The sequence below is a fragment of the Tamandua tetradactyla genome, chromosome 5 (genome assembly GCF_023851605.1).
Source record: "Tamandua tetradactyla isolate mTamTet1 chromosome 5, mTamTet1.pri, whole genome shotgun sequence".
NCBI lineage: Eukaryota > Metazoa > Chordata > Mammalia > Pilosa > Myrmecophagidae > Tamandua > Tamandua tetradactyla.
In genome coordinates, this window is record NC_135331.1 from 164,627,813 (window position 1) to 164,644,627 (window position 16,815).

Here is a 16,815-nt window from a genome sequence, read left to right on the forward strand (position 1 = left end):
GAGCTCCGTTTCATGTTTATTGGCCATTTGTATTTCTTCTGTGAATTGGCTTTTCATATTCTTTGCTCAATTTTGTATTGGGTTGTTTGTCTTGCTGAATATATTGTAAAATGAAAACCATTCTTATTCAGAATTGATGAAAGTTGTGTTTCTATTAGAAAACTCTTTATCTTCTTAATGTTGTGTTATCCAATCAGGAATTGAATTTGCTGTGTGGTGGGGGTGAGAGGTGGGGGAAGTTGGTTGTATGTGGGAGGACCTGTTGAGAAGGGTGAAAGAGAAATGCTTCTCTTTCCTTCCTAGAGAGGACACACTAGAGGAGATGGCGGTGGGAGTGGGACTTTTCAAATAGTATTTATGCAATAGAATTAAATGAATGTCTCAGAAGAGTAGCTGACGTGCTCATCCCTCTCATTCACCCCAGCTCTGCTCCTGTATATCTACCAATCTCTTTGCCCTACACTTAGCATTAAAAGTATTTACAACAGTCTTGGACTTCAAGCATCAAGCATGGAAAACATTATTTAAATGAAGCCACTTTGGGCTTCTGTTTCCAGCTCCAGTCAAGACGGGTCCCTTTCCTTCAGGAGTTTCCTTCACGTGATCATCCTGATGAGCACAGCAGTCCTGGAGTAAGGAATCATGAATGACTAAAGCATAGGGCAAATACAAAGCTCCATGTAAGTGGTAATTACTGTTATTGTTCTTTAACATCCTGAAATTTCAAGCTGAGTTCCTACCTGCTAATGCAGTTCAGGGAGATATTAAAGCTCTGTGACATCATCCCCACAATAAAGAGGAGTTGTGGGCTGGTGATGCTCATTTGTTTTCCTGAGACCATCAAGAGAGGATCGTCATTTTGGCTGGAGAGGTGAAAAATCATGTCTTCTTTTGAATCAATGAAGAGCTTTTCCTAATCTTAATAGAGTATTTCTTGTGGTCACAAAGCCTCATTGGGCATCCTTTCTTTTGCCGAGAGCAAAGGCCACAATCTGCACTCTCGACAACATCTGTGCCTGCTGGAAGCACATCTGGCTGCGCATGTCGCTCTGGACCTTCTACCTCTTCTGCCATCCTTAGTATTCTCTCCTTGGAGGAAGTTGGAAGGTTGGTCCAATCCAGAACCTCGATGGGGGGTCGAGCCTGCTGCGGGTGTGGCTGTGGCAGGTGCAATGAGTGTGCCAGCAATCAAGGCAGGAGCGTTGCGTCTCGGAACAGGTGCCCTGACTCCCGGAATAGATACGAAAATTCCCGAAACAGGTGCTATGACCGGGATCTTGAGGTAAGCCCTTGCTAGGGGAATCATTCTGAGTCATTGGTTTGTCTGATGTCTCTAATAACATGTGAATACGAGGTGCTTGGTGTGAATCAGAATCTGTTACTATCACACAAGGCTACTGCCGTTTTAGTCATATATATTTTAAAGTGTTCTGGCTACTGTTTACTAATATCCTCACTTAGATGTTCATTTTCTTTTCTGAGTGTTAACAAAATCGTGTGCAATTGGTTAGATAGCAAAGTAAATGCCGGGGAAGGTGTTTGCTGCTGGGTGGTGTTCTCTGCGACTTCCCCTCTCGGCTCTACGTTTTCGTTTTTCAGAACTTCTAGCACTGGAAAAAGAACCAAGCTACTTTATATTCTCTCAAAAGCCACTTTCTTTAGGGCTTGGTTCATTTGTAGTAGTCCAAGTTCTTATTTGAATCAGATATTGATAAATCACATAAAGGTGCTTTGGAAAGTGGGATGGTTAATTCAAGACTGAATCAGCAACTCAAAATTGCTCTTTGTGCACCTGATTTGACTGGAGATGTCTTAAAACTGAGAGGTGAACCAAGGTTTTAAAACCTCAGTGGTTACTCGCTATCCCCACTCCTTGGTTGTAAAAGCAAGTGTGTTATTTTAGTATCACCTCTTCTGTGCTGCTCTGTGAAACGTGGGGTGGCTGTCACCAGCAGCCTGAGCTTACCTTTTAGCTTACGCCTCTCTCTCTTCTCCACTTAGATTGTTATACATTTCCTTAGCTTTGCGTGTGACAGCTTTGAAGCTATTGGGGTGGAATGTGTAGAATGTATGTTCACCTAGTTTCGTGATGTGCTGTAGAAAAAGCAAGCCCTGTAAATTTCTGATCTATTCTTTCTCTCAGGGTAATGACTAAAGTGTAACCTATAATTTAATGAAATAGGTAATTGACTTTAATTGATTTAAAATATGTGTTTGTATATATGTGGTATATATACATTATATAAAACTTATACATATATAATAATTATACAAATATTTGTATATATGTGTGTATATATACATTATATATAATATATATAATTATATATAATATTATATATAATATATTATATATTATTGAAGAACATCTGGGTGCTGAAATGATACTTGAAAATGAAATAAAAAATTTGAAGTTGGTGGTTTGCTGGCCACATCAGTCAGATAGACCCACTTAGCTGTTTCTTACATTCAAGACTGGGGAGAAAGGACTCAGTATTTTAATTGTTATGTGTTTATTCTCATGACTTGATTTTCCTCCAATTTCCTCTTAGATGGGCTTTGATTTCCTTCTATCATTGTACCTGATGATTTTTTCTTTTGGAAGATTTAGTCAAACACCTTCTACAATGAAACCAAAAAGTCCCTATATAGAGAGTCATATCCTCTGCTGGTTATTAACTATCAGCTATCAGGTGATATTTTTAATGATTTTCAACCATCGACGTGGAAGAAGATGTCTAGAAAAACATGGGGGGAGATGGGCAGTTAAAATGTGTGAATGGAGAACAAATAGTCAATTCTAACTTGTATGCTTAGAGCCTTTGTGGCAACTTGTGGAGGTCTCTGTCGTTATAACAGATGTGACCTAAATGCAAGGTTTCCTTTAGCAGATGCAAGGAAACCTTGGCAATCTCAGTGACAATCTGGCCCATCTAGCTTAATTCTCTGCTTGACTTTGAATGAAGTTCTTAGAAACCTGGAAGAAATGTGCTATTCACCAAGATAATCCTAATAAGAATCCTAAATGGTGAGGAACTGTTTTCCTATTTGCTTTTTAAATTGGAATATTAAAAGAAAGATTGGTCAACTTAGAAAATGAGAGAAGCAGAAAATGTTATAGCTGCTGATGCCAAAACTCCTTATTTAAAGCCTCTCCCCATTGATAACTACCTTCAAAGTAGTCCAGAGGACTTTGCCCTTGGATTCGCTCTAACCTGTGCTTAAAATAACTGTAAAAAATATCAAAATACTTCTAAGAAATAGGAAACTTTAAGGAATAAGGTGAATTTTTTCGGATATTTTTCAAAATGGCAATATGCATTATAAAAACGATGCAAATGATAAGTACGCTTAAAAACTGTTCTTTGATTTTTCTATTTTATTTTTTATTGCAATAACAAAAAATGACTGCATTAATCTAGTACGTACCTCTTCAAAACAACAGTTATGCCTAATCAACACCTAATCATCTTTAAAACTTTGATTATCTTGGTGTGAAGTTTCCCTGAATTCCCAGTTGGTGTTATTGACACCTCGAATGTTCTCAGAGACTATTGTACTATCCCTAGAAACACCTATTACTCTGTATCATTATTTAGAAAACATATCTCTTCTCCACTAGGCTGTTAGCTTTTGGAAGGCAAGGGAAGCACATGTTATTCATACTTAATGCAGTGCCTGGCATATAGTGGGCACTTGGTACGTGTAGTTGCATTGACTGGATAAATGAGTATAAAGCACTGAATGTAGCCAAGAGACCAGAACTGATTTCAGCTGTTTCTCTAGACTCCCGCCTTATCTTAGGTAAGTTGTTTATCCTTCCGGGACATCAGCTTTTATACCTGTAAATTAGGGGATGGGAGTTAGAGCTCGAGGGATCCCTCTGAGATGCCTCAGAAGCTGCAACAGGAGGAAAAGGAAAACTGCATAGAAGGAGAGCATGGAATTACAAGCATCACACCATGCCTGAGTCAGAGAAGCTCCTTTGTACCTGTTTTAATGAATGACTGTAAAAGATTTTTAGGATAAAATGTTCTACTGCTGAAAAAGTCTTGGAAAAAACTGGACTAAACTACCTATGATCTTCCAGCTCTAGTGTCTGTGATTCTATATAATCATTTTATTAATTCATCTCATTACCCTGTTGCTTTTTTTTTTCTTTTTTGACATGGCAGGCTCTGGGAATTGAACCTGGGTCTCTTGCATGGCGGGTAAGAATTCTGCCACTGAGACACTTTGCACTGCCCTATCCTATTTTTTTAAAAAAATATTTTTATTGAGGAATCTTCACACACGTACATTATTCTATTTGTTATTAATTTTTAATTTTTTAAATAAAATATATCAACAAACACAAACATTCTTAACTTTTAATCATTCTGTTCTATATATAATCAGTAATTCACAATAGCATCACATAGTTGCATATTCATCATGATCCTTTCTTAGAATATTTGCATCGATCCAGAAAAAGAAATAAAAAGACAACAGAAAAAAATTCATACATACCATGCCCCTTACCTCTCCCTTTCATTGATCATTAGCATTTCAATCTAAATTTATTTTAACATTTGTTCCCCCTATTATTTATTTTTATTCCATATGTTTTACTCGTCTGTTGATATGGTAGCTAAAAGGAGCATCAGACACAAGGTTTTCACAATCACATAGTCACATTGTGAAAGCTATATCATCATACAATCATCTTCAAGAAACATGGCTACTGAAACACAGCTCTACATTTTCAGGCAGTTCCCTCCAGCCTCTCCATTACATCTTGACTAACAAGGTGATATCTATTTAATGTGTAAGAATAAGCTCCAGGATAACCTCTCGACTCTGTTTGGAATCTCTCAGCCATTGATACTTTATTTTGTCTCATTTTGCTCTTCCCCCTTTTGGTCGAGAAGGTTTTCTCAATCCCTTGATACTGAGTCTCAGCTCATTGTAGGGGTTTTCTCAATCCTATTGCTTTTTAAGTAAACCTTTACCATATTGCTGACTCTTATGAACTATATGTTATTTATATACCTCCCTCCTTCCACCCTAGGTCTTTTCTGCTCTTTTAACCTAGCCAACTTGCTTATTACATCTGTTACTATTGTTTAAACCTAAATAAGCTGCCTGGCCCTACTGAATTTCTTTAATGTGTAGAAACACTCATATTTAATGAATTACTTTGAACTTTAGTCCTATGTTTCTGAGCATTAGCAACCTTGGATATCCAATTTCATCAATAAATCTGATGAAGATATTTTTGATCACTTTTTCCAATAATTTATAAAGTAACTGAATAGAATGTTATGCAAGTTTAAATTATTGGGAGATTGGGGTAAAGTAATCGAATAATAAGTTAATGATTTGACCTTCCTATGTCACTAGCTGATCTTGCCATGTATTATCTTCCCTACCATCATCTTTATAAGTAATTACATTTGAATTAGCAGATATTTTCAAGATTTGTAAGTGAGTATTCATTGACTATCATCCAAAGTACTGCATGGAGCATCCCATATTTTCTCAGCTTGAGTAGAAATGAGGGAATTAGTGGGTAGATTGCTGGAAGGAAAGGAAAGAAGCCCTAGAAGGTTAAAATACATGCACAAATATGGAAAAGAATTCAAGTCTCCATGTGCTCAGTGGTCTATCAATCAGCTCACTGAAAGTCCCTAGTGCTTCTACAGTTTTAATGCTAACATTCTGCCAATGGCTTGTCCTCCATTCCTATGTTTGGTACATGTGCTGTTTATTTATTCAGTTCATGGTTGTCAGTGAAGTACCTTGGGAGTTTTTCTGTTCAGTGAAAATGAAAGTGAATGAAAGGGAATTTTTAGAAGCACACTATCTAACTCAGTTACTTACCAACAACCTAGCCTAAACCAAGCCTAAAAGAAGTGATAAATAACTAATTTTATTTAAGTCTCAAAAATAAGATACTCTGTGTTGGTTGCATGTGATACTATGCTATTTTCTCTTATAATTAGGGAAGGCGTCAGAATCAAAGTAATAGTTGAACACAGGAGAAGATAAGTTAACCAAATTATAGTGCATTTAGATAAAGAATGATACAGAAAACAACTTTAAGAAGTAATGTTCTTTAAATTTGGGCCTTAAATTGTTGTATGGTCTGGACCAAGTAAGGAAAGTGGTGAATGAAATATTTAGGAAACAGTGGCGATGATATGCCTGGTGGTGATGGAAGGATGGGGTACGGGGAAAAGTTGTTGAATCAGTGTGGGCTTATATTAAGGTAGTGGCTGTTCAATGGAGTGAAGGCAAGACATGTAATGATAGATTACACATAGGAGCAAAAGGAGTGGAGTGAAAAAGATTGTAAGGTTTTTCACTTAGGAGGTTAGAAAAATGATGTTCCTGGTGACAGATGAGATTCTTTGAAAGAGGTCCTGCTTGCAAGAGAAATTGATTTGTTCTTTTCAGAAAATGTTGACTTTGAGGGATTAATTTGAAAACCAGATAGGAAGTTTTAGAATAAGAGGGATTGAGCAGCAGCAAGAAGAAATAGATTTGGGGCTCATCAGAGCAAATTAGAAGCCAAAGCCTTTAAAAGCTTTTTTTGGTTTTGTTTCGTAAATTGACACCAAAATTCATTTGACAGTAAAATATGACCTGAACTATTAGGAGGCAATTTATTGCCTTTAATTGTCTTAATTTTTCTTCTTCGAGTGAATAGCCATGTATGTGTGTGTGTGTGTGTGTGTATATATATATATATATATATATATATATATATATTTTTTTTTTTTTTTTAACATGGGCAGGCACCGGGAATCGAACCCGGGTCCTCAGGCATGGCAGGCAAGCACTCTTACCTGCTGAGCCACCGTGGCCCACCCAGCCATGTATATTTTTACTGTAGACATGTTAAATGTATTATGATGTATGAGCATATTATGTTCCCCAAATCTGAAGATTCTTAATTTCAAAAGTTTTTGGCCCCAGTGGGCTTTTGATAAGAAATTATGGACCTGTAGTAAATTTAGAGGAAGAATGGCAGCAAGGGACTTTACAGAATCATCTACAACTGGGGGTCATCAGCAAGTGTTGAATAAATGAAGAGACTTTTAATGGATGATTAAGTTAAAAGGAGAAACATAATCGTTCATACCAGTAAAAAAGTAAAAGAGGAAATTCAAGAAATGGATAAGATTAAGAGAATAATGGATTTGGCAAGAAGGATGTTACTGAATTTGTGTTCTTGAAGGTTATGGAAGTGGAGGAACATGGATAATTGTAAGCAGAGAGGGGCCCAGATTGATCTACATGGGGAAGGAGAGGCGGAGGTTGGAAAGGGGAAAGTTGATGGCTTTCAAAGGGGCAGCACATTTAAGGGAAGCGCTGCTGTTTAAGATAGGACAAACAAGGTAGTTTTAGAAGAAGAAAAGAGCAGAAAGAAGGAGGACAATTAAAAAATATTTCAACATGGGGGAATAATTTGAGAGGTACATATCGGTTGTGAGGGATTTTTGAGCACAGGTAGATCAGAGTTTTGGATAAGAGGAAGGACACAGGGCAGCGATGGCTCAATGGCAGAGTTCTCGCCTGCCATTCTGGAGACCCAGGTGCCTGCCCATGTTAAAAAAAGATTAAAAAAGAAAAAGAGGAAGGACACATCTTCTCAACCTAAGAGGACGAATCAGAATGTGAAGCTGGCACAAGAGGAAATTCATGCTGAAGTGTTTCACTTTTCTTCGTAGAGAAAGGAGTACGATTACTACCAAAAAAAGGGAGCTAGGGAAGAATTGATTGAGAAGACTTGATTCTGGAGTAACCACTCACAGAAACATGTTAGAGTCAGCTGGAAACTGATGGCTGTCGGGCCAGGATGAGTTGGCCATCATGAATCTATAATACAGGTGTGGACAAGGTATTCTTTGCCCGTGACTCTCTTGTCATCTAGTATAATCCAACATTTCTCAATCCACCAACAGCAACAGACATGTAGATGTGTCACATGAAATGATGCATGCAAAGTGATCTGGTGTCATTAGTTTTCCCAATAATGAGCAAGATATATTTCACAGGGTGAACTAAGACCATAACTACCACCCTGTTGTAGCCTCTAATTTGGTCTTTCTGCCCCTCCCTTTTGTGCTCTAGGTTCCTACAATTCTTTCTGCAGAGAAGCCTTTCTTCTTCCTTTTCTTTATCTTTATTAGCACAGTTGTAGGTTTCAGAAACATCATGCAGAAAGTAGAATTCCCATATACTGCTCTCTCACACACACACAATTTTCCTATCATTAGAATTTGCATTAGTGTGGAAAATTTGTTACAATTTATGAAGCAATATTATTACAATTATGCTATTAACTTTAGCCCCCTGTTTACATTAGGGTTCATTCTTTATGTTGTCCAGTTCTATGGGTTTGTTTATGGGTATGTGTGATAACTTATACACAACCTAAAATTCCTTTTTTTAATCCCTTTTCAAATACATAATTTAGTGGTGTTAATTACATACACAAAGTTGTCCCTCCATCCCCATCATCCATTGCTATAATTTTTCCATCATCCCAAACAGAAACTCCATACCAATTAAGCATTAACTCCCCATTCCTTTCTCCATTCAGCCATTAGTACCTATATTCTAGTTTCTGACTTTATGAATATGTATATTCTGCTTATTTCATATAATTGAAATCATACAATATTTGTGTTTTTGTGTCTAGCTTATTTCATTCAAAGTGGTGTCATCAAGGCTCATATGTGTTGTATGTATCAGAACGTCATTCCTTGTTATGGCTGAATAATATTCCATTGTATGTATATAGCACATTTTGTTTACCCCTTCATCCTCTGATGGACATTTGGGTTCCTTCCACCCTTTGGTGGTTATGAATAATACCACTGTGAACTTTGTTATGCAAATATCTGTTAGAGTCCCTGCTTTTAATTCTTTGAGGTGTACACCTGGAAGTCGGGTTGCTAGGTCATATGGTAGTTCTGTACTTAACTTTCTGAGGAATCGTTTGACTGCTTTCTGTAGTGGCTGCACTGTTTCACATTTCCACCAAAAAAAATGCAAGTGTTCATATTTTTCCCCATCCTCTCCAACAGTTGTTCTTTTCCAATTTTTAAAAAGTAATTGTTCTAGTGGGTGTGAGATACTTTCTCATTGTGGTCAGAGTTGTCTTTTTAAAACATAAATCAGATCCTATCACTCCTCTCTGGTAACTGTCCGATGGTTTACCATCACACTAAGGAGAGAATATTGGGGACTTATCGGGTCTTACAGGGCCCTGTGTGATCTGGCCTTTTATCTCCCACCACTCACCCCCCTCTCTGCTCCTGCCACACTGGAACAATTACTTGTCTTGCAGAATTCTTTCTCACCTTGAGAATGTGTAACTACCTGTTTGCTTGTTCTAGAATGCAAATTCTTACAATTCTTACAGCTGAATTCTTGTTCTTCAACATCTTAGCTTAAATATCACCTCACTGAATCACTACCCCCTCAACCTACATTAATATCTGCATAAAAGTACATATCACTTTTTTGTATTTTCCTGCTTATCTGTTTGCCTGTTTATTGTCTTTCTTCCCTAGAATACAAACTCCATGAAGCAGGGATTTTTATCTCTTTTGTTCATTGCTAAATCCCTAGCTCCTAACTCATGTCTGGAACATAGTAGGTGCTCAACAGATATTTCCTGAATGAACAAATGAATGGTTTTTCTATGCCTTTTACTTTCAACTTAATTTCCTTAGTTATTTTATTTCTCAATAACTACTTAAGACTTAGTAGGCATTCAAGTTCTGGGAGTTTTTTACTTAGTTTGATCTATTAATTTCAGTTAGACAGTAAATAAAGGATATTGCTTCTCTTTGTTACAATATTGTAATTACTGGGATTAACCATTCCTGGGAGATTTCCTAGGCAGTCAGGTCCAAAACCTGTATTTTTTCCCTTGTGCCAAAATTTTCCCATCCATTCACCCAATTAATAGCATTAAAAGAAAAAAAAAAACTTTCCTTGTAGCTGTCTTACATAAGAGAAAGTCAGGTAAGATTTTTTTGCCAGGAACCAGTTTAGTAACCAACAGCTTTGGCAACTCTGCCCCAGGGCCCATGAAGCCTACCCACATGGAGAGAGTAAGAGCTCACTAGTGCTGGCAGGGAAAAAGAGCTACAGCCTTGCAGAGCATTCAGGCTGCCATGTCCAGTCCTGGACTTTTACTTGGGGATGGAGCATTTCCCTTAGGCCCTGAGATATAAATGCAATGACCCCTCTCCAGTCGGTCCAACAAAAAATATCAAGCAGATCATTTCTTCACAGACCTGACTGCAAACTAGTTATAGGTAAAGAGTTAAATAAAAAATTTAAATAATATAGTTCTATACTATTCAAAATGAGAGTCTAGAGCCAGAATTCAAAAGCAAGAATATAATCATAAAAATGAAATAGGGTAAATCTACTTAGACCAACTTCCTCAAAATGACTGACACAGCTTTGTTGGGTTCTCACGTACTATAATTAATATATATCACTCCTAAAGGGCCATATTACCTGCCTGGTCCATGAAGCCTCTTTATATTTAACACTGTGCAGTCATTAATTGGTCCACACAGGAGCTTGGGTCCATAATGAGTTGGGTATCATTATTCCCGCTTTGCAAACAAGGAAAAGCAAGGGTGTTGGTGCTTAGACTCCAAGCAATGCATTACTGGGCTCAATAAAGAATCCTGGAATTACTGAGTCTTGGCCTGAACTTGGGTTGCCAGCACTGTGGAGTTAACATAATATATTATTGAAGGTAACCAAGTGGAAATGACCCGAACACTAGTTTTTGCATTCCTATGGTTTTCTTTATGAAGGGAGACTGCTCTTTGCTTGGCATGGTTAGGGGCTAGAGGGGAGGGGACTGGAGAGGAAAGAGGGTAGTGTGGCATGGTGGAAGGAAAATGCATCATATCATTTCTGGTCTTTAGAGAGAATCTGCCTATGTCAACCTTCCTGAGGATGTTTTTCTTCAGGGATCAAGGCTTAACATGCAACTTGACCTCCTTTCCAGAACATTCTTGGTGAATCCTATAAGCAAAGAAGCATACAAATCTTGATCTTAAAGAAAGTATTCTAGGGGACTTTTGGAAGATGGCAGGGTGGGATAGGCTGGCTTCACTTCCTTCCACCATGCCACACTTCCCCATGGGCAACAAGAGAGGGGACAGAAAAAATGACTAGAACTGTACTCCCAAGTAGTGAGTGATCAAATTGGGTCTTTGGCATTTTGTGTGTGTGTGTGGGGGGGGGGGGGGCGGGGAGGTAATGGTAGAGAGAGGTGGGGAGATGAGACAAGTAGAGTTGGGTGAGTCTGTTCAGCAGTGACCCCACTGGGGGCAGGAGGCAGCATGCAAGGAAGTGCAGATTCAAGGGAACAAACCATCTCTCCACTCCAGCCTGCCCCAGCAGCTAGCTGGAGAGACCACCATGTGTGGCACCAACAGCTGGCAGCTCCCATGGGCTGCCCAGAGGTATACCTAGCTGCCCAATATGGAAAGCCACACTTGCCAGGTGCTGGCATCCATGGCCTCACTGGGTGCTGTGAATAGCCGTCTTGTCAGGTGCTATGAGTGGTGGATCTGCTGGGTGCTGAGCACTGTGATCAGATGCCCTGCAGGGTGTTGCAATCAGCTGCCACACAGAGCATTGTGAGCAGTTACCCTGTCCAGTGTGCCAAGAGCAGCCCCCTGCCACACATGCCATCTTGCCCAGCCAGCCACCAGTTTGGGTGAGGTGGGCCTGAGGAGAGGAGGTGCCTCAAGATCTGCTGGGAAGAAGCACTAAATGGAGTCTGGCAAACTTCCTGTTTGCCTAGTTTTTAATTTTCTTTATATTTAAAAAAAATTTCTTTTTTCATTTTTTTCCTTTTTCTTCTGTGGGCACTAGTCTGAGTTCATTCCCAGTATATCTTGGTGTGCCTCCTTCTGGCTTTGGGGCCTATATTACTGAGGTGTTTTCTTTGCAGGGGGAATGCATGGGCCAGAAGTCAAGCCTGGGTCTCCCATGTGGCAAGTAGGCATTCTGCCACTTAAGTACCCATGCACCCCTACTTAGCTTTTAATAGACCCTCAAGTAGAATTGCACCCTGTACATGAGATCTGGGCCTTGATTTGGCAGAAAATTACTGGCAAACCAACTGCAAAAGGGGACCTTCCCCACAAAACCAAGTAAATACAAAACTTTAGATGAATGAAGGAAATCAACTTGCAAAATAATTATTAAGGTTATTATAATCTAATGCCCCAAACATAACAGAAAATCACTAAGCACATGAAGATCCAGTCAGAATGAATCTAATGACCAAATCAAATCACCAGTGTGTTCACAGAATATGGAACAACTACTCAAGGATATTTATAAAGAAAAGATATCAAGACAACACTAGAAGAGCATAAAGAAGAATTTGAAAGATTAAATAGAAAAAGAGCAGATAACACAGATATGAAAGATACTGTAGACAAAATAAAAAATATACTAGAAACAAATGATAGCAAGTTTGAATAAGCAGAAGGAAGAATAAGTGAGCTAGAATATAGAGCAATTGAATTAGAGCACATTAAAAAAAAATGTGAAGATGGAAAAAGTGGAACTGGATCTTAGGGAAATTGTGGACAACAAAAGGCATGCAAATATAAGAATCATTGGTGTCCCAGAAGGAGAAGAGCTGGGAAGGGCTGGGAAGGTTAGTTGAAGTTAAAATTGGTGAAAACTTCCCAACTCTTATTATAAAAGACATAAATATGCAAATCAAAGATGCCCAACAAACCCCATATACAATAAACACAAATAGGCCTATTCCAAGACACATACTAATCAGACTGGGAAATGTTGAAGAGAAACAGAAATTCCTGAAAGCAGAAAGAGAACAGTGATCTACTACATACAACACAATCTTAAATAATTAGTGGATCAAATAAGAATTTGCTAGATAAATTGGTAAATATCTGGAGATGAATGATAAAGAGAATACAACATACCAGAACTTATGTGAATGTGGCAAAAGCAGTGCTGAGAGGGAAATTTATTGCCCTAAATGCCTATATTAAAAAAAAAAAAAGGCAAAAATCAAGGACTTAACTGCTCACCTGGAGAAAGAACAGCAAGCTAACCCCCAAAGCAAGTAGATGAAGAGAAATAACAAAGACTAAAGCAAAAAATCAACAAACTGGAGGCCAAAAAATAAAAACTATAGAAAGAATCAACAAAATCAAAAGCTGGTTCTTTTTGAAAATCAATAAAATTGATGGATCCCTAGCTAGGCTGACAAAGACAAAAAGAGAGAGGATGGAAATAAATAAAACCAGATACAGGAGAGGGGTCTTTACCATGAATCCTGATGAAATTTTAAAAATCATTAGAGAATGCTATGAACAACTATACACAAAAAAACTAGAGAACTTAGATAAAATGGCCAAAAACAGCATGGTATTGGCACAAAGATAAAAATATTGACCAATGGAATAAAATCTGGTAGATCACCAAATTTTATTTGGAGATAGATCACCAAATCCATGGTCAGTTGATCTTCAACAAGGCCCTCAAATCCACTGAACTGGGACAGAATAGTCTTTTCCATAAATGGGCACAGGAGAACTGGATATCAATGGCCAAAAGAATAAAAGAGAACCCTTACCTTATACATAAATAAATTCAAAATGGATTAAAGACTTAAATATAAGAGCCAGCACCATAAAACTCCAAAGAGAATATATAGGAAAACATCTTCAAGACCTAGTAGTAGGAGGTAGCTTCTTAAACTTTATACCCAAAAAAGCAAGCAATGAAAGAAAAAATTGATGAATGGAAATTCTTTAAATCAAAACTTCTGTGCCTCAAAGGACTTTGTCAAAAAAGGTGAGGAGGCAGTCAACTCAATGGAAGAAAATATTTGGAAACCACATACAGAATAAAGGTTAGATATCCTGTGTAAGTAAAGAAATTATACAACTCAATAACAAAAGAACGAACAACCCAGTTATAAAATAGGCAAAGGATATGAATAGACATTTTTCCGAAGAGCAAAAACAAATGGCTAAAAAAGCACATAAAGAAATGTTCATCTTCATTAGCTTTAAGGAAGATGCAAATCAAAACTACAATGAGATATCACCTCACACACTAAGAATGGCTGCTTTTAAACAAACCAAAAATGACAAATGTTGGAGAGGATGTGAAGAAATTGGAACACTTATTCACTGCTGGTGGAACTGTAAAATGGCACAGCCACTGTGGAAGACAGTTTGGCAGTTCCTCAGAAAACTAAATATCAAGTTGCCCTGTGACCCGGCAATACCACTACTCAGTATATACTGAGAAGAGTGAAAAGCAGTGACATGAACAGACATTGGGATACCGATGTTCAGAGCAGCACTTTTCACAATTTCCAAAAGATGGAAACAATCCAAGTGCCCATCAGCAGGCGAGTGGATAAAAAAAATGTGGTATCTACATACAATGGAATATTATACAGCAGTAAGACAAAATGAGGTCCTGAAGCACAGGAGAAGATGGATGAACCTTGAGGACATAATGCTGAGTAAAATAAGTCAGACGAAAAGAATAGATACTGTATGATTTTACTGTTATGACTCCAGTAAAGGTCATCTCAAAGCTTACACTGTAGAAGATAGAGGACCTAGAGGTACACAGAAGCCAGAGACCAATGAGGTTGAACTTAAATGTAAGAGAACAGATAGAAGTGATGGTAACAAATTAATGGAGTTATAAGTAATATTGCCATAAGAAGGTGAATATGATTGAAAGGGGATGTATAGTGGCATGGAGCCCGCTGATTAACTTTGTAATTAATAATACGTTCTCACTTAAAGTCCTTCAAAGGTTTGATCTTGCACGAAGTGTCAATGATAGACGGGTATAGGGGGAAAACTAATATTGCATGCTATGGCCTATAGTTAACAGGAAGACCCGAAGAGTACCACAGCAATGCCAGGGGTAAATAATTGGGGTGGGGGTGGGGGGACAAGAGATTAGGGGAGGTTTGGATTTGATAATTGGTGAGGCTGTGTTTATCAGTTCTTTGTCTATTTGGACCGGTGAAAATTGTCTAGAATGGAGAGTGCTGCTGATTGTACAACCAAGTGAAGACACTGTAAGACATGGCTTGCTTATTTTTTACATTATCCATGATGCCCAATGGATAGAAGGGGCCAAAGTGTACAATAACTGAGAAGCTGAAAGGCAAACTGTGATATATAATATATGGGAATACTGTGTTTCTACAAATATGAATGACATTGTGAAGCACGCGATGGACTGAATGAACCTTAGAGGCAATGTATTGTGCAAAATAAGGCAGAAACAAAAGAACAAATATGTATGGCTTCTTTCAGAAAAAAAACTTATAAGAAAATTGAAGCCTAGATTATAAACTCTTGTAGCAGCCATACTTAGTCTAAAGTTGTAAGTGTATTTCTAGATTCTGAGACACAGAGCTATATGTGTATAAACTGGCATTTCCCTGGAAATTTGAGTACTTCTGGGACACCTAAGATTCAGAGCTGGAGCTCTGCATCTCTGAGAATCAGCACTGCTACATGCAATAATAGTTAAAATAACTAAAAAAGAGATCAGTCTTCAATTAGAGATAAAAAACGTAAGCCAATCTGGTTGGAACTAAGAGTAAGGCAAATCAGAATACAGGACTAAAGATAATGGTGTATGAACTCTAGAGCTTCACCTACTGTTGAGACCAAAGGCAGAAAGGTTTATTGTATCTAGAACCTAAATTTTCTGTAACACACAATCTAAATGAACCTGTTTGGACAGCTCATTAAACAACCCAAACATATGGAAACCAGAAAAGAAACAAGGTCTTGTAATTCTGTATAGCTTAATGTAATACCAAGATACATCCCAGACTATGGTGGGCTAATAATTAAAAAGTATTGGTAGGGTCCCTTGAGGGACTGCAGGAAAAATGTGGAACTGTTAAACTTTCCCAGCTGGGAAATCCCTGATACTCTCTCAAACATGAGTGACTCCCGAGAAAATAGGCCAAGCCCTTGATTTTGAGGTTTGCCCTTATGAAACATTTCTATAATGGAGAAGCTAAATCTACCTATAATTATGCCTAATAGTGGCTTCCAGAAAATCTCTTTAGTTTCTCAGATGTGACCTCTCTCTCTCTGAGCCCAATTCTGCCAGTAAAATCATTACCCTCTCACCTACATGAAACATGGGATCCAGGGGTGAAAGTCTCCCTGGCAATGTGGGAGAGGACTCCTGGGGCCGAGACTGGCCATGGCACATGAGATTGACTATGCCTTCCTGACCAAAAGGGGGAAAGAAAAGGTAACAAAACAAGATATCAGTGCCTAAGAGCATTCAAATAGAGTCAAGAGGCTATTCTGGAGGCTACTCTTACAGAAGCTTCAACTAGATCCTGCTAATTGCTACAATTTGCCAAACCCCAACCAATATCATGCCTATTTATCCTAAACACCTAGGGCTCTAACAGACTCTATAAAAGTTGCATGCACTAAATTTACTTTCCTGAAACCCATTACTTACAGAGAATTCCTAGACTGGATAAGCCCTGACACCCAAAGGGGCCAGTCTCTCCAAAATTATCAATTGATGACACCCCCTATCCTATATTATCGACACCCCTTTACAACATGAAAAAGTTAGAAAGGGTATAGCCAGAGATCCTTTAGAGTGGGAGAAGGGTCAAAGGTGGAGGAAGATTTAGAACCAAGAAGGTAGAATTTAACCAATGAATATGACTACTGAATCATTATATTGACAGTTGTTTTATCCTCCAGTGTTTTGGAG

General features: G+C 38.2%; 1 protein-coding gene across 2 annotated transcripts in view; it reads left to right on the forward strand.

The window, feature by feature from the left end:
* The window catches only part of CRYBG1 (crystallin beta-gamma domain containing 1), a 226,531-nt gene that overhangs the window by 109,598 nt on the left and 100,118 nt on the right, over positions 1-16,815 (forward strand). Inside the window, exon 1 of one of the 2 annotated variants that reach the window (XM_077162544.1) lies at positions 751-1,282. The exons of the other annotated variant lie outside the window; for it this stretch is intronic. Within the exon in view, the coding sequence (XP_077018659.1) occupies positions 1,130-1,282 (153 nt within the window). The 5' untranslated portion in view covers positions 751-1,129. Of the gene's footprint in view, positions 1-750; positions 1,283-16,815 lie in introns of those variants that run through there. 2 annotated transcript variants of the gene reach the window in all.